This window comes from Salvelinus sp. IW2-2015, linkage group LG9 (genome assembly GCF_002910315.2).
Source record: "Salvelinus sp. IW2-2015 linkage group LG9, ASM291031v2, whole genome shotgun sequence".
Lineage (NCBI taxonomy): Eukaryota > Metazoa > Chordata > Actinopteri > Salmoniformes > Salmonidae > Salvelinus > Salvelinus sp. IW2-2015.
Window position 1 is genome coordinate 18,779,097 of NC_036849.1, and position 19,315 is coordinate 18,798,411.

General features: G+C 41.5%; 1 protein-coding gene across 1 annotated transcript in view; it reads right to left on the reverse strand.

Annotated features, from left to right (window-relative positions):
* Nucleotides 1-7,567: 7,567 nt before the first annotated feature.
* LOC111968756 (signal-induced proliferation-associated 1-like protein 1) overlaps nucleotides 7,568-19,315 on the reverse strand; it is an 81,215-nt gene continuing 69,467 nt past the window's right edge. Inside the window, 11 exon segments of the mRNA XM_023994605.2 lie at nucleotides 7,568-8,927; nucleotides 9,672-9,750; nucleotides 9,964-10,072; nucleotides 10,199-10,342; nucleotides 10,611-10,812; nucleotides 14,796-14,952; nucleotides 15,255-15,479; nucleotides 17,547-17,917; nucleotides 18,126-18,202; nucleotides 18,352-18,491; nucleotides 18,783-18,934. Of these exon segments, the coding sequence (XP_023850373.2) occupies nucleotides 8,784-8,927; nucleotides 9,672-9,750; nucleotides 9,964-10,072; nucleotides 10,199-10,342; nucleotides 10,611-10,812; nucleotides 14,796-14,952; nucleotides 15,255-15,479; nucleotides 17,547-17,917; nucleotides 18,126-18,202; nucleotides 18,352-18,491; nucleotides 18,783-18,934 (1,800 nt within the window). The 3' untranslated portion in view covers nucleotides 7,568-8,783.

The window sequence follows — 19,315 nt, forward strand, 5'->3', positions numbered from 1 at the left end:
TCTCTCTCTCTCTCTCTCTCTCTCTCTCTCTCTCTCTCTCTCTCTCTCTCTCTCCCTCCCTCGCTCTCTCCCTCTTTACAGGATAATTAATTCTGCTTAACTAAGGATTTTCATAATCTAAGTTCACAAGGCTACAATCATATTCCTCTCCAGTTGAGTAATAATGTGTATCAGATTGGAGTAAGCATTTGTAATCATGCGTCAGGCAGAGAAAGAGAGAGGATTACATCATTTGACACATTCATGTTTTTGGAGTATGTAGAACAGAGAGGGACGATAAAGCTTCCAAGAACAGTTTTATAAAAAAGCCTTATCATATTTATTTTAATAACTGTTTGTGTTCCACTACAAGAAAGTCTCATAGGTTATTATGGTTTCCTGAAAGGAGGAGCTGTGCATTCTGAAACAGCAGTGAGAGAGCATCATGGCACATTCTGTACACAATTGCATGAAATGAAAGTTTCATACATTGTACAAATCAGTAAAACAACATTTTGCCTAAGTGAGTTTCAGTACAATTATTGTTTCTTGAAGTGTGGCCACTTGATGCATTGTAATCCATAACAAACATAGACTATAATGGTTAGAGGATCAGATTGAGATTGAATACATCCAATAAGCCACTAGCTGCTCAGCACTAGACATTCAAGGTTGCTTTGAGTCTTTCATAGTCATGATTTATTTCAACTGTTGAACACACGAAGAGCATTATCCTATAGAGCAGGAAGCAGTAATCATGCACATTGTCCACTTTTTATCCAATGTTGTTATTGCCACCATGATGATGGATTGAGGAGCTGTTTGCAGCCTGCATTGATTAGCAGAATGTCTAAGTAACCAGGAGTTCCTAAACTAAGTTAACATCCTCACCCTTTATCAATTTCTCCAACCATTCAGACATTCTGTATGAAGTATATGACACCTACAAGACAATATATTCCTATGTGAATAGATGAAGACCTGCAATAGCTCCTTGCTATGAACTGCTGCAACCTATTATTCATGGGAACAACTTCATTTCCAAAGCACGCAAATCTAACGTCACAGAACATCAGTCCTGTAGATGTCTGTGTTAGTGTTAACAGGATGGAACACAGGCACTGACATACAGACACTGACAGTCACCATCTAATCCTATAGCCTCAACAGGAGACTCTGAGCTGTGGAGAAAAGTTTATGTACAACAGGCACAAAACAGACATGCAGTTGATCATCCACAGTCAATCCCCCTCACTCACACCAGCCAGCCAATACAATGCTCCTGATATCTCCCAACTAATGAAGCATTCATTACCTTAGCAACAAAAGAATACCTTGTCCACTGCTCCCTGTTTTGCTGTCCTTAGGAACAAGCAGCAGGCAGGTTCATGGTATAATTGGCAGGGGGGAGAAATAATTTTAAAAAGAAAGGATGAAAGCAGTGGAGCAGCGAGAGAGAGAGCAGCTGGTTGGTCACTGCAGTATTCCTCTATTCCTCCTCTTCTCCAGTTTTCTGTCTGCCATGGGAGGGAGTACGGAGTGGAGATGAGCGGTTAGGGAGATCCTCGACTCACGTGTGCGCTCCCCTCTCCTCTCTGTCTGTCTGTCTGTGTGTGTTTCTGTCTGTCTGTGTGTGTGAGGGAGAGGGAGGGAGCGAGAGGCAGATTGAGTTGGGAAAGGGAGAGGTAAGCGGGAATTAGAGAGAAGATAAAGAGAAAAAAAAGAGGGAGGAGCGAAAAACAGATAGCGCAGAGAGAGGGTGAGTGAGAGATGGGTTGGAAGAGAGGAGATGAGATGGAGTGCTTTGGATGCTGGGTAGCAGGGAAGGAAAGCAGGGCAGAGAGAGCTGTACACAGAACCTGGACTCAGGGGTAGACGTAACATAGTAAATGTAAATCTGTCTTATAATATGTTACGTTTTGTATGGTATGTATTCATTTATTTCGTATGATATGTTACGAATTACAATTGATATAATAGGTGGCTATGTGGCTTATGTTAGCTAGGCTAGGGCTTAGGGTTAAGGGTAAGGTTAGGGTTAAGGTTAGGGCTACGGGTTAAGGCTAGGGTTAGGGGTTTATGTTAGGGTTAGGAGTTAAGGGTTAAGGTTAGAGTTAGGGGAAAGGTTAGCTAACATGCTAAGTAGTTGCAAAGTAGCTCAAAAGTAGTTGTAAAGTTGCTAATTAGCTAAAATGCTATAGTTGTCCGTGACGTGATTAAAACACACAACGTTTGGGTTGCTAGACGTTCGCGTTAAACGCCTACCCATCAACCCTGAGCAACCTCCCGCCTTTAATTTTTTAAAAGTAATCTTCTGTCTTATGTAACCATACCATATCATACTAATTTGAGTGTCACAGATTTACATTTACTATGTTACATCTAGTCTTTGAGGCCACTGATGCTGAAAATAAGAATCATTCCATTAAGAGGACACTGAAATCATAATGAAGGCCAAGTTACACTTTGATGGTACAGGATGAATTTGAAATAATGGAGAGATGATTAAATGTGTAGCTTGTTAATCCACGGTTTCATTAACATTTAATTGAAGGCCCATATTCTACAGGCTGCACATAAATAAATGAATGTGCAAGTCAAAGGCTACTGGGTTTTAAATGGTGATATCTAAGACTGCACCCACTTAATGAACTGACAAACTGTACTGTAGTTATTCTGTAATTCTCATCAACATGCTATAGAAACATATTCCAACTAAAAATGTGCTTATTCCAGGATGGCAAGAGACGATAATCTCTTTCCCTTGCCCTCCCCCTCTCTCTCGCTGTCTTCTCCTCTCTCTTTAACACTCTAGGAACATCCAAGCTTAAATGGTAAACCAAAATGGCGGAAGCTTTTTTTTCTCTTATAAATGAGATCCAAAGTTCCCCCAATGAATATTCTCCCAGAAAATCTTTGCCTGGCCAATTTATGAATACATACAAACACACTCACACACACACACACGTGCACATCCACACACACACACACGCTCACACACACACACATACACACACACACACACAAAGACTTTTCACAGAACCAGTTAACCGGCTACATATATAAACACAAACAGAGCACAAGGGCCTGTATTGCGGCATTTATCCTTGTTGTCTACTCTAATTCTTTCCCTGTCATTCCTCTGTAACACCTTCCCTTGTAGCCTAGCACCCCACCTGCTATGACTGAAACCAAGGACACCTCAGAAACATGCAGCTTACCTTCTGCTTCTATCAGATGAACTGCGTCAAAGGGAGCATTTCTACTTTGGATGCAAATCACATCATTCAACATCGAATTGTGTAAAATCAAGCTCACAGAAACACAAGCAAACCAGTCAGAGCTGAATAGTAATGTCAGATGTCAGACTACGTGTGTCACGTCTATTATTAAATGTACAAAGAAAAGTAACCCCAGAGTGCTTCCATTTAACCTTCTCATATAGTACTGTTAACCATATACTATTACTACCCACCCCCATTATGGCTGAGATGTATTAACAATACCCTTTGTTGGTGCTTACAGTAAAAAATAAACCACAGTAATATGGCAATATGATAATCCCCCATGCCCCACACCGTACAGTATTGCATTATGTCCGTGACCTGCAAAGCTGTTACTGTAACATCTCCCACTTACATCAGCCAAATGTACCATTAATACAATCTAGGCTCTGCATCATTAACAAGCAGAGAAGGAGGTCTCATTCTAATCAGCTTTAAAGGAGCCAGGCTTCATCTACATTCATGCTGAATTATTGAGGAGACATTCGCCAGTTCTTCACTGGTGAAATATTAACCACGAGATCACCACATCTGACATCCCCCATCACCTCTGCTCCTCTCTGGACTCACTGCATTAATCAACTGGATCAGTAAACTGGGACTGGTTCTTATCTATGTACACCACAGCATGCATATGTTCTAAATCATGTCCTAGGACCTAGAGAGAACATCTGGAGAAGTCAGCAACTCCGAACTCAGCAGGGAAAACATACTTGGAAAAACATGGTCCTTTTAGCTTTTGATTTTTCTATTTAATCTTCATTTATCCAAGTTTTTTGCAAGAAAGACCTGGTTCAAGACAGCTGCAGGGTCAGCAATATTACAACTATATCAACAAATAACCTCCCTGTATAAAACTCCTTCAATGCCAAGGCATCACCTAAAACCCCCTCCTGTCTCTCCCTCTCTCATGGTGGATCTGGCTGGGTGCGACATGCTGTAGCCTCAGTTAGGCTGTTGTGTAATGGTCTGTCAGTGGAAAAACAGCAGCTCACTATTAATCACAAAATAACACATGCTACCGCCCACCTTCTGAGGCTGCCACTGGACTGGCAAGCAGGGTACGAATTACGGGGGAATGGGAGCTCAGCTCCCCTGAATGAGACGTTAGCTCCCCTTAATGCAACACAAGTACAACATTGGGTGGTCCCGAGTGGCGCAGCGGTCTAAGGCACTGCATGTCAGTGCAAGAGGCATCACTGCAGTCCCTGGTTTGAATCCAGGCTGCATCACATCCAGCCGTGATTGGGAGTCCCATAGAGCGCCGGGTTAGGCCGGGGTAGGCCGTCATTGTAAATAAGAATTTGTTCTTAACTGACTTGCCTAGTTAAATAAAGGTTCAATTTAAACCCCCCCCCCCAAAAAAATATATATATCATGCTAATTTAACCAGTCTTCTATTTGTTTAAAATGCAGTGGTAGATGTTTTACAGTGGTAGATATGAAAATAAAAGCTTCCAAATGAAATGAACACCCCCACCTCTCTGTCATGGTTTACACCATTTATTTGGTCATATCTAAGACTACAGCGCTCAGTAGGGCTGAATGTCTGCCTCAGCTGTGCTCATTTGAGAATTAATTTTTTATCTTGTACTTCCTCCATTTGTTTGCCATGCGTCCTTGATTAAAATAGCCTTTATCCCAATGCATTAGATTTATCAGTTGATTTACCATTGTTTGCTTTTGTCAGTCAGCTGTTTAGAGCGATCATTGCTTTGTTTTTCAGGTGCACACGGGTGCTGGTGTTCTCTGTGCCGTCCGTGGCCAGAAGTACTAGACCATTTATTTACCTTTATTATTTTCTATCAATATTTGTTTTATTTCCTGGATCAGCTGATGACGGTCGACAACATCACTAGACAACTAGTCTACATCTAGACACCAATGTGCATCCAATCCATCCAACAAGTACATTAATGACAGTAGGCCTATAGTTGACTATTTCTGTTAGAAGCATTCAATTTTGCAACGGCATAGGCCTACATTATTTTGGATTTGAGGACATTTTTTTTTTACTACTACATCACTACCGGTATGCCTAGTAGAAGTTCATGGTAATAAACAGTGTAGCCTAGCCTAGTATGTTGACTTGTGTGTGTTAGCGTGGCCATCACGTTTTTCCCGGGACAGGTTCAGCCTAATTTCAGGTGTCCAACCTTTTCAGGCTACAAAAAATGTACATTTGTCAGCAAGATGTATCAATTAATATAGACCCAATCAATATAGACCTAATTAATATAGACCTAATCAATATAGACCTAATCAATATAAACCTAATCAATATAGGCCTAATTAATATAGACCTAATTCATATAGACCTAATTCATATAAACCTAATCAAATAGACCTAAGACCTAATTAATATAGAACTAATTAATATAGACATCATGAATATAGACCTAATCAATATAGACCTAAGACCTAATCAATATAGACCTAATTAATATAGACCTAATTAATATAGACATAATCAATATAGACCTAAGACCTAATTAATATAGACCTAATTAATATAAATATGATTAATTTAGAGCTAATTAATATAGACCTAATTAATATAGACCTAATTAGTATAAACCTAATCAATATAGACCTAATCAAATAGACCTAATTAATATAGACCTAATTAATATAGACATAATCAATATAGACCTAAGACCTAATTAATATAGACCTAATTAATATAGACATAATCAATATAGACCTAATCAATATAGACCTAAGACCTAATTAATATAGACCTAATTAATATAAATGTAATTATTATAGACGTAGTTAATATAGACGTAATTAATATAAACCTAATCAATATAGGCCTAATCAATATAGACCTAATTAATATAAACCTAATCAATATAGACCTAATCAATATAGACCTAACCAATATAGACCTAATTAATATAGACCTAATTAATATAGACCTAATTCATATAGACCTAATGAATATAGACCTAATTAATATAGACCTAATCAATTTAGACCTAATTAATATAGACCAAATCAATAGAGACCTAATCAATATAGACCTCATTAATATAGACCTAATTAATATAGACCTAATCAATATAGACCTAATCAATAGAGACCTAATCAATAGAGACCTATCCAATATAGACCTAATTAATATAGACCTAATAAATATTGACCTAATCAATATAGACCTAAAACCTAATCAATATAGACCTAATTAATATAGACCAAATCAATATAGACCTAATTAATATAGACCTCATTAATATAGACCTAATCAATATAGATCTCATTAATATAGATCTAATCAATAGAGACCTAATCAATATAGACCTAATATAGACCTAATTATAATAGGCCTAATCAATATAGACCTAATCAATATATAACTAATTAATATATACCTAATCAATATAGACCTAATTAATATAGACCGAATCAATATAGACCTAATCAATATAGACCTAATTAATATAGACCTAATCAATATAGACCTAATTAATATAGACCTAATCAATATAGTCCTAATCAAAATAGACCTAATCAATATAGACCTCATTAATGTAGACCTAATCAAAATAGACCTAATCAATATAGACCTAATCAATGACCATAGCTAAATATCATTAGGCACACTGTTTTGTAACAGATGTCTATTTCCATTTATCAAATGGCGCCAGAATACATGCAGTTTGGATGCTGGAATTATTTTGGTGGACGACCATGCAGTTAGCCTACTTTTAGAAGTGATTTATTTGACAACCAGATGAAAATATCATGACCGGTTGTGTTCATGCCACATTAAAAGGTAATTAATTTTAACGTTAAATTACGTCTTTATTATTAGGCCCATAAAAAATGTCATGCACACGCTTTACTTTTGACTACTTTAATACACTATAAGTGAATTTGTGCAAATACTTATGACATCTTCAAATGGGGGGACTAAATACATAAAGTGCTTTCATTTCTAAATGGTAGAACAGATACGTTTCAAAATACCCTCAAATTAAAGGTGACATTCTGTACTGTCACCTCATATGAAACATTAGATCTCAAATCCATATTCTAGAGCCACATTTGATAAAAGTTGCTTCACTATGCAAATAAATACGGAGGGGAGTGTATAAAATCAATGCACTATTGCCGCTAAAAGCTAACCATGATTATAATCTACTACATCTATAAATAATCTACATGGATTAGTGGAAAATAAGCGGAACCCTGTCCTGTGGCTACATCATACATACCATATCTTCATTTGGGTGTGCAGCCCCACACTATAATGACTGCTGTACAAAGACACAATCACTACAACGACCCCTGAACAAAGATAAAATTGCACAAAATATCTTTAATAGATATAAACATTTTTATACATCGCAGCTCAAAGGAAACATCATCACCTGCTGTAAAACATGAATGAGGGTGCACATTATGATGAGCATCAGAATCCTTTGTTATATACAGGGTGTTTTAATAGTACCACTGACTGTAGATGTGGAGGGTCTACCAAGTCGCATCATTAATAGGTGTCAGGTCTCCCTTCTAAGCAGACCAATGGTCAGGTTGGACTTCTAATAGACTTAGATGACTGTAACTGGCATTTCAGGATTTACATAACCTCTTTATATGGCATACAGTAGCGATTTCATCTACAGAGTACAAAAGGATCACGTGTGACACCAGAGGCCTTCTAAAACGCTGTGGACCAGGATCAAGTATAGTACGTATTTCCATGTAATCTGACATGTTATAATCACAAGGTGGCACTGTGGATCCAAAACCGCAGGCAGGCAAGGAAGGAACCATACTAATAGTCTGGTAGGATATTAAAATAGATCAAGAATGAATATTGTCACTATGAAGTTGATTGAACAGTAACCCTCACTTCCAGTCGTCCACCCAGACAGCCCAGTTGTTTTCACACAGAAACCAATAATACAATCTGGAACTACTGCATCCAGTAAGCCCATTTTACTCTCCTGAAATGAGGTCACTCCATAGAGAGACATGGGTAAGTGGTAACATTTCTGTTCATATATATTAACAAAATAAATTGTTGAACAGCTGTAGTTGATGATGAATTGCCATCATTCTTCAACACAGTGGATCTGTAATACCGCAACCACTTACTGCTCAGTGAGGTTTTATAGGAGGAGATAGAGGATGGAGAGGGAGAAAGACTGAGAGATCAACAGCATGCAATCTTTTCTTTAGGATTCGCTGGCACTGTACTGTAGTGTCCCTGATGTCTGACAGAGATGTATTAACTTCCCTGGGCTATGATGATCATGACAATAATAAGCTTGGCAGATCAGTTCATGATCAGTTCATGAAGACCAAAGTGATTCAGTTCATGTTGATCATACAGCATTTAGATCCACTGTGAATCGGTCCATGTCAATAGCAGAATCACAGTTAATGTAGAAGGAATCAAAGACCAACTCCTGCGGTTCTGAGCACCCATTGTGTGAATCAGTTTAAGTTTGAGTGTGTTGTGGTCACGTGTGTTCAGGTCTTCCTCCTGTCTACTGCACATAGACAGAGTCAGTTCATGTCGATGGTGTTGAAGACCCACTCTGTGAACTTCTTGAGCTTGGCCGAGGCGCTGTAGGACTCCTCCTGGAGCCGCTGGTTGTGCTCTCTCAGGCTCTGTATCTGGGCCTGCAGGGACACCTTGGTATCCTTCTCCTGGACACACACATAGGGAGAGTCATCAATAACACAGAGAGGAGAGGGAAGCTCTCTTTACTCTATAGTACTGTCCTCAGGAGATATACAGGGCAGCTACAACCAGGAGGCAGAGTAGTATATGCAGGTGCTGAATGGGTCTGCTGATATACCGTCAACTGGAACCACACTGCAGAGATATCCCTGCACACCTGTTTGACATTTCCACACTGAGAAGTAGTGATGGGGGTTCAATACAATTACATATTGGGATATTATTGTTGACGATATATCGCAATATTAGTTTTGACAATATTGCAATATTACATGTGTGCTAGTTAGCTGTACATGCACCAAAACTGCACCAAACTCTTCTTTTTGAATAGGGAGCCAATTTGTTTTGAGCATTTTTATGCCCATGACTGATCAAAACTGGTTTTCTCATGTCTCTCTTGTCCCTCTGCAGCAGGAATATGGTGAGCAATATTTTTTGAACATCGAATCGCAATAAAATCGCAGGTTCGAATTGCAATACATATAGAATCATTAGAATCGTTATACATATCATATCGCCACCTAAGTATCATGATAATATCATATTGTGAAGTCCCTGGCAATTCCCAGCCCTGCTCTTTCAACTGTTCTTTCTACTGGTTGAACTCCTGTTAGGGAAAGGGCACAAGGTGTAGTAAGAAGTGAACAGTAGAGTACAAAATGCCTAGGCTAAGACTCGGGTGCTAGAGATCTGGCTGTGTCTTGTCTCACCTTATTAAGGTCATCCTGTAGTAGCTTCACCATTGACTCCAGCTGGCTGACCTTCCCCATCAGACAGGCTGGGCTCTCACTGTGGGAGGGCACACACTGTTCACTACCATATTGTAAACTAAAACAAGACAAGCATGACCTGGGCCAAATTGGCTTAAAATAGGCAGAGGAGTTGAATAATTCCTGGCCATGTGACCTAGCTGGGAAAAACTGGGCCCAAGTTGTGGGATAAACTCCTGGCCCTACCTACATCTACAGAATTATCTGGACGTACATGGTAAATGGGTCTTACCCAGGTGAGGGGTGTCTCTCTGGGGCAGCCTGGGGTTCTGCCTGCTGGGGGCTGGTGTCTGTGACCTCTGGCCTGGAGCTTTCATCATTTACAGATAACAGTCTCTGAACTGCCAGAGAAAAACAGAACAGTTACAGCTTCAGTCACAGCTCATTTGGACAACACAAAGCAATGAGACAGAGCACCACTGCCCTCTGCTGTTAAAGATAGTACATCTCTAGCTTACTTTGCCTACCCTCGAAGGCCTTGGCAGCATCTACCAGGTTGGACCAGTCCAGAGTGCGGTCAGCTCCAGAGTTAGGTAGGGGCATGAGGCCTGGGTCCCCCAGCTGCTGCCTCATGCCCCCCTGGTCCTGGCTGGACGACTCACACAGGTCACCTGCAGGGGAGAGGAGAGAGGGAGGAGACAGCAGATTACAACAAAGCCCCTACATATCAGAAGCCTTTCCCATCAAATAAAGCACTAAAAAAGATGACCAATTATACTCCACATTACTCAGTGGTTAAACACACTTAAGGAGTTATGGCATTAATCTGATAACACCTCTAAAATAAACCGTGCTCCCCTGGTTTGAGATAGAGCTCAATTGGGATGAAATGGCATTTCCTTTACTCAAGGATAATTTGCAGGATAATCTGAGGCTCACCCAGAGACTTATGTGAGGGTTGTCGGGGTGGCGCGTGGCGGGCGGTGGGCGAGCGGGGCACGGTGGAGCAGCTGAAGAGCAGGTCGTTGGGCATCTCTCTGTGCCCGCTGTACGAGGGCTCCCGCTGCCCGCTGTAGATGCTCTCGTCTGACAGGGTCCTCTGCAGGGAGCGCCGGCTGGGAGGGGGGGCGGGGAATGAGGGCTGGAGAGAGTGAGAGGGAGAGAGAGGAGCACTGTGAGGCTGCTGATTGACCTATAAACTCAGCCTTTAGCATGTTGCACAGTTTACGTGGCAAAGCAGGAGAGGGAGTTTGGATTCATCAAGCAAATACTCACATCAACTACTCTGGAATATGTTTTTTATATACAGTACCAGTCAAAAGTTTGGACACACCTACTCATTCAAGGGTTTTTACGTTGTATTCTACGTTGTAGAATATTCCCCGCCCCCCCTCCCAGCCGGCGCTCCCTGCAGAGGACCCTGTCAGACGAGAGCATCTACAGCGGGCAGCGGGAGCCCTCGTATTCTACAACGTACAGCGTTCTACAGCGGGCAGCGGGAGCCCTCGTATTCTACGTTGTAGAATAATAGTGAAGACATTAAAACTATGAAATAACAAATATGGAATCATGTAGTAACCAAAAAAGTGTTAAAACAAATCAAATCAAAATATATTTTGTATTTGAGATACTTCAAAGTAGCCACCCTTTGCCTTGATGACAGCTTTGCACACTCTTGGCATTCTCTCAACCAGCAACTTGGATTGCATTTCAATTAACAGGTATGCCTTGTTAACCTCTTATGGCTCAAAAATGAGCAGTAAGTATAAGCAGTGGAAAGAGGTGGCCATTTCAAACGGCCTCGTACTCAATTCTTGCTCGTACAATATGCATATTATTTATTACCTTTGGATAGAAAACACCTTCTAGTTTCTAAAACAGGTTTAATTATTTCTCTAAGTGAAACATAACTCTTTTTACAGCCCATTTTCTGTAAAAAGTGACATTTCCAAGAAGCTATGTCTCTCTTCAAGATACTCTCTATAAAAGGCCTTGGCACTTAGGACTGTACAAACACGTCACACATCTTCCCCTGGTTGTACAGCGGAAAGTGAGAGAAAAATGACTTTGATTATCTCTGTTCCAGGGACTAAGGAGACCTCCCTGAGTTGATAAGTGCGGCACTTTAATATTCTTTTCTGGGCCGCGAGGTAGGAAATGGAAACTTGCGCTTCCTGGAAACATCGTTATAGGTGGAATATGACCTCCAGCTTCGATTTTCTTTATTAATGTCACAAAATCATTCCTAAAGTATGTTTTTTTCAATATACTCTAATTTATGATTATTGAAATTTATTTCTGGACTTTAGACGTGATGCGACCGCAAAGAATTTTGTCAGACGGAGAGGTTAGCATGGCAATGGGCCAGTTGTCATTGCTAAATTGCACACAGGGACATCGTTCGTTCTAGGCTCCAACCATGAACACGGCTTTCTGAACAAGGACCCTTTGGAGGAACCACTTCTGATGGAAAATCAACCAAAGATAAGGACCCAATTTGGGTTATGCTTTTTCATATATCTGTCGAAACTGTGCTATCGCTAGCGTTTGACTAGCATAAATGCTGCTGTTGTGTAGCTATTGTAGTAAGCTAATATAACGATATTATTGATGTCTTCGCGTTAAAACACTTCAGGAAATTCGGAAATTATGTCGTTGTATTCACCGAAGATCTTGGTCTTTCATTGCTATCCACCATATATTTTTCTGAAACTTTTTCTCGTATTGTGAATTAGTAGTTGACGTTGGTTGTCTTGTTTTACTCTGCGCTACTGCCGTGCGATTTTCTGACTTAGTAGCTATAGGTGGCTCAAGATGATAGCGAATGCTAAACTGATTTTAGCTAAATATTCAGCACTTTTTTCCGACAAGAAAAACATAGATTTATTGTTGTAACATGTTATAGGGGATGTCATCTTGAGGAGTTTTTTCTAGGTATATTAGCGTTAGTTCTAGTTAGTTAGGTTGCGCTTGCATGGCAGCTGGCATGCTAGCTGCATTGCTTACGGTGCTCGTGGAAAAAATATCTGTCTCTCTTTTTGTATTTTTCGGTGGTGAGCTAACTATGAATTATATTGTGGTGTTTTCGCTGTTAAAAACATTTAAAGAATCTGAAAATCATTGTCTGATTCACCCAAGCATCTTTCTCTTTCATTAGCTATCCACCATATATTCTCTGGAAATCTTTTCTTTGACTGTGAAAATTAGGTGAGATTGACGTTCGGTCCGTGTCTGTTTTTCTCTGGCACTGGCCGTGCGATTTCTGACTGTAGCTAGATGGTTGGCTAAGATGGTAGCAGTAATGTAAAAATGATTTATGCTAATATGCATTTTTTTGACAAAACTAGATTTATTGTTGTAACATGTTATAGGACTTTCATCTGAGGTAGTTTTTCTGCGTGTTAATTTTAGGTTGGTTTTAGGTTAGCTTGCGGTTGGCTTGTGCATGCTACTTCATCCTACTTGTGCTGTGAAAAATGTCTGTCCTCTTTTTTATTTGGTGGTGAGCTAACATAAATATATGTGGTGTTTTCTCTGTAAAACATTTAAAAAATCGGACATGTTGGCTGGATTGACAAGATGTTTATCTTTCAAATGCTGTATTGGACTTGTTAATGTGTGAAAGTTAAATATTTTACAAAAATAGATTTTGAATTTCGCGCCCTGCACTTGCAGTGGCTGTTGTCATATTAATCCCGACGTCGGGATTGCAGCCTGAAGAAGTTAAAAGTTAATTTGTGGAATTTCTTTCCTTCTTAATGCGTTTGAGCCAAACAGTTGTGTAATGACAAGGTAGAGGGGTATACAGAAGATAGCCCTATTTGGTAAAAGACCAAGTCCATATTATGGCAAGAACAGCTCAAATAAGCAAAAAGAAACAAGAATCCATCATTACTTTAAGACACGAAGGTCAGTCAATTCGGAAAATGTCAAGAACTTTGAAAGTTTCTTCAAGTACAGTCTCAAAAACCATCAAGCGCTATGATGAAACTGGCTCTTATGAGGACCGCCACAGGAAAGGAAGACCCAGAGATACCTCTGCTGCAGGGGATAAGTTCATTAGAGTTACCAGCCTCAGAAATTGCAGCCCAAATAAATGCTTCACAGAATTTAAGTAACGGACACATCTCAACATCAACTGTTCAGAGGAGACTGTGTGAATCAGGCCTTCATGGTCGAATTGCTGAAAATATACCACTACTAAAGGACACCAATAAGAAGAAGAGACTTGCTTGGGCCAAGAAACACGATCAATGGACATTAGACCGGTCAAAATATATCCTTTGGTCTGATGCGTCAAAACTTGAGATTTTGGGATCCAACCGCCGTGTCTTTTGTGAGAAGCAGAGTAGGTGAACGGACAGAGTAGGTGAATGAATGATCTCCGCATGTGTGGTTCCCACCGTGAAACATGTAGGAGGTGTGATGGTGCTTTGCAGGTGATATTGTCAGTAATTTATTTAGAATTCAAGGCACACTTAACCAGCATGGCTAACACAGCATTCTGCAGCGATACGCCATCCCATCTGGTTTGCACTTAGTGGGACTATCTATTTGTTTTTCAACAGGACAATGACCCAACACACCTCCAGGCTGTGTAAGGGCTATTTGACCAAGAAGAAGAGTGATGGAGTTCTGCATCAGATTACCTGGCCTCCACAATCACCCGACCTCAACCCAAATGAGATGGTTTGGGATGAGTTGGACCGCAGAGTGAAGGAAAAGCAGCCAACAAGTGCTCAGCATATGCGGGAACTCCTTCAAGACTGTTGGAAAAGCATTCCAGGTGAAGCTGGTTGAGAGAATGCCTAGAGTGTAGAAAGTTGTCATCAAGGCAAAAGGTGGCTACCTTGAAGAATCTCAAATATAAAATATATTTATATATATTTTTTTTTTTACTTTTTTGGTGACTACATGATTCCATATGTGTTATTTCATAGTTTTGATGTCTTCACTATTATTCTACAATGTAGAAAATAGTAAAATAAAGAAAAACCCATGAATGAATAGGTGTGTCCAAACTTTTGACTGGTACTGTATATTTCAAATGTGATTTCTCATCAATGTAGTAAAATAGATGATGGTGACAAAGCGTTGGTACTACAGTACAGTGCTGCCAGCTACCTTTTGATCATGGGAGGAGGGCGGGGGGCTGTCCAGGGTGATGAGTTTCTTCAGGTCTTCCTGCAGGTTGGACGTGTTGACCCGCTGGGGGGATTGGGCCCTGAGTTGGGCCCGGAGCTGGGGGTTGCCACCCAGCAACCCATCACTCTGGTGACGTCTGAGGAAGACGGAGAGTGAAGACCAGCAGTGTTATGTTGCAGTTCTCAGTTGAACCACTGGGAAGAAGTGTTGCACTTGTTTATAAACAAACGTGAGCCATGACTGAGGTGGGAAATGCATCTCCTCTCAGTTGACTCAGATCTTAAGCCTCCATAACATCAACAATCTAGGACAGTAGGATTTGTTTGTATGGGGAAAGAACATTCTTTCACAACAAGACTCACAGTGTAATGGTCTCATTGACCTATCAATAAACACACGTATGTTCAACATTCCTTCTCTATTTCCCGCCATGCTTACTTGCGTATGTTGCCAAAGTCCACAGAGTTGATGGTGCCTCCAGGCTTCCTCCAGCCGATAAGGAACTTGGAGGTGGCTCCCTGGCGGGGGTAGAAGCTCTTGGGGCCTCCAGGGGAAAGGGAAGTGTGGGAGGTGGGGGAGGTGGTCAGGGCTGACTCCTCCTGGAAGGAGCTGGGGCTGCAGCCTGGACCCATGGGACTGCCTGAGTGGCCCGAGCTCAGAGTACTGGGAGGAAAAACAAACGACTAGTATAGGTATATTTATAAACTGGGTGGTTCGAGCCCTAAATGCTGATTGGCTGAAAGCGGGGTATATGAGACCATATAGCACGGGTATGACAAAACATTTATTTTTACTGTTCTAATTATGTTTGTAACCAGTTTATAATAGCAATAAGGCACCTCAGGGGTTTGTGGTATATGGCCCATATACCATGGCTATGGGCTGTATCCAGGCACTCCGTGTAGCGTCATGCATAAGAACAGCCCTTAGCCGTGGTATATTAGCTATAGTCTCACCCTCTGCCTTATTGCTTGATTATACACTACCGTTCAAAAATTTGGGGTCACTTAGAAAAGTCATTTTTTGTCAGCTTCATTAAATAGTACCCGCAAAACACCCGTCTCAAAGTCAACAGTGAAGAGGCGACTCCGGTAACTGGCCTTCTAGGCAGAGTTCCTCTGTCCAGTGTCTGTGTTCTTTTGCCCATCTTAATCTTTTATTTTTATTGGTCAGTCTGAGATATGTCTTTTTCTTTGCAACTCTGCCTAGAAGGCCAGCATCCCGGAGTCGCCTCTTCACTGTTGACGTTGAGACTGGTGTTTTGCGGGTACTATTTACTGAAGCTGCCAGTTGAGGACTTGCGAGGCGTCTGTTTCTCAAACTAGACACTCTAATGTACTGTCCTGCTTCGCTCATTCGTGCGCACCCGGGGCTCCCACTCTCCTTCTATTCTGGTTAGAGCCAGTTTGCGCTGTTCTGTGAAGGGAGTAGTACACAGCGTTGTATGAGATCTTCAGTTTCTTGGCAATTTCTTATATGGAATAGCCTTCATTTCTCAGAACAAGAAATAGACTGACGAGTTTCAGAAGAAAGTTCTTTGTTTCTGGCCATTTTGAGCCTGTAATCAAACCCACAAATGCTGATGCTCAGATACTCAACTAGTCTAAAGAAGGCCAGTTTTATTGCTTATTTAATTAGCACACAGCTTTAAGCTGTGCTAACATAACTGCAAAAGGGTTTTCTAGTGATCAATTAGCCTTTTAAAATGATAAACTTGGATAAGCTAACACAACATGCCACTGGAACACAGGAGTGAGGGTTGCTGATAATGGGCCTCTGTACGCCTATGTAGATATTCCATAGAAAATCTGCCATTTCCAGCTACAATAGTCATTTACAACATTAACAATGCCTACACTGTATTTCTGATCAATTTGATATTACTTTAACGGACAATTTTTTTCTGCTTTTCTTTAAAAAACAAGGACATTTCTAAGTGACCCCAAACTTTTGAACGGTAGTATATATACATTTCTGTAATGTGCACTCATCTATGAACACATTTCTGTAAAAGTTTCAAAACTATTTCAAAAACACCTGGTACTTTTCACTACTTTTCCCCACACACTACATTTCTGACATCTCCACATCTGAGATGAGAGAAATGAATAGGTCGCAGTGTCCTTGGACTTCTTCTACTTTAACATTTCAAGCAATATTTCTCCTCAGTTTGTCATGAAAGCGAGCGTCTCCCACCTCAGACATGCTGTGTGTACATGAAAAAAGTCACTAGTCTGGTGGTGCTGGAGTTATTTCAGGGCCACAGAGGAGAGGCTGAGGAGAGGAGGAAAGCCTCTGTTCACTCAAAGGAACGGTGGTTTGGAGTGTTAACCGTGCTGAGCTCTCACATTCAGCATTCCTCAGTGTTTCAAGTGCTCTCTTTTCTCTCTGTGAGAAACTAGCTCACACACACACACACACACACACACACACACACACACACACACACACACACACACACACACACACACACACACGCACACGCACACACACACACACACACACATACACACAGAGACACACACACAGCAGGTTGCTGCTTGCTACCTCTCTCACCGCAAAGTGCAAGGCTTGGGAGTTTTCCATCTGGGACAATAGGGGATATATATGGACTACAATGCATCACTGTCTGCTTAATGAAACATTGATACGTGAGAGGAAACATATTGGCTGCATAAAGAGCTGACTGTAATAGAACTCTAGAGTAGCACAACACAGGGAGGCACACACCTGGAATGGGAAGCAGCATCACTGAGGGTGTAGGAGCCACTGTCTGGGGCTGAGGGGAACACAGGGGGGCTCTGGGCTGGGTCCTCGCTGCTCCCTGGGCGGGCGGGTGAGTCTGGGGCTGAAGGAGAGGTCTCTGGGGCCCGCCGCTCTTTGGCCCTGGAGCCCCCGGACCCTGAGGCCCCGTAAGAGGTAGCGTCGATGCCGCTGTCTGTGGACTCCCGCTGCAGGTAGCCGTTGAGCTCTGAGTCAGGCCGCATCCCCGTCCTGCTGGAGCCAATCTCATACCACTTCTCATCACTGTGGGCGGAGCTGGAGGCGTTACTGGACAGTGTGTTACTGCCCGATTGGCTGGAGGAGTAGGAAGCTTCCACCTGTAGAGACAGGGACCATAAAGTCACTTCCTGGTTGTTTGACCACAGTAAATAAAGACGACTACTTTGGCATAGACAACAATACATTGCCAAGCTAGCTATATTCCTATGTCTATCTGCCAGAGCTCAAGGTCCCTGTAAGTCCACTGCAGCCTCTTCACTAAACCTTAAAATACATATTTGGTCATATTTGAGCCTGCTGCCTGACCTTGATGTTCTTGTTGGGGGACAGGTGTCCCCCCTGCTCCTGGAGACGAGGTACTGCAGCCTTGGAGACAGCTAGGTCTGGGAGGGACAGGAGCAAACAGAGGAATGAGACAACCAGATAACAAAATGAGTAACATAGAGAGGTGGTCCTATCTCTGACTCTCACCCTCTGCATCACCCAAAACACCAGACAGGACATGGGCATTTTCTAAAGCATGTCCTCATACCTGTTGTGGCTCTATCGGCTCCCCTGTTGGTCCCCTCCCCCTCTCGGGGCCATCCGGGAGCAGGCTTAGTCCCGTTAGACCCTTCTCCAACTCCCTGACGCTCAGCAGACACAGGGGAGTGACGGCTATTGTTGTTAAACCTGGGAAAGAGATGGAAGAAGAGGGCATCATGTCAAGCTGCATCATTTACTGAAGAAGAGTAGTTTAAGTTTTGGAGAGTACAACATATCAGTTCGTACAACGTATCATTATATTTCAGTCATTTCCTTTCTGTTGTTGGATAACTCCCAAAGAAGTAATTAAAGTAAATACAGACTACATCTGGAAATAAAGCAATTAAAGTGAAACCCTGCAGCGAATTTGGGTCTGTGTATGATCGGGGTATGGTCTGAATGTGGCCCAGGTTTGTTGCGGCCTGAGTGTTCTCTCACCCGTCTGGCATGGACTTCTGTCTCCAGTGGTTGGAGCCTGCACTCCCGGTGTCTGTGTAAGAGAGACTGATGGGGGAGTTGCGGGTGTGTGGAGAGCGGCCCATCACGATTGAACAGGCCAGGGCATAGTTATCATTCCCTGGGGAATACCTGAGGGAGGGATACATACCAACATACATTGGGAGTTATCATTTAGGTTATTTCAATATGTTTAACGACAGAAAGAAAGAAAGCATAAGGATTCCACCACTACTGATGAGCGATTAACCGAAATGTCTGTTTATTTTCTGTTTTTAAATAACTAATTGACCGAAGTTGGTTCAATTATTTGAAATCCATTTAGTTTTTGTAGTTTTTTTTGTGTGTGCGCTCAACGCGCTGTTTGTGCCATTTCTCTAGAGAGATTTCTCTCTAAGACATGTTGTCCAACTCATCATAGTTAAAGGAAAACAATGTTTTGGTATTTGTTTCATTAGTCCATTTTTGATATAGTCCCAAAATGTTTTGCATGTCAGCAATCATACCGGATATAT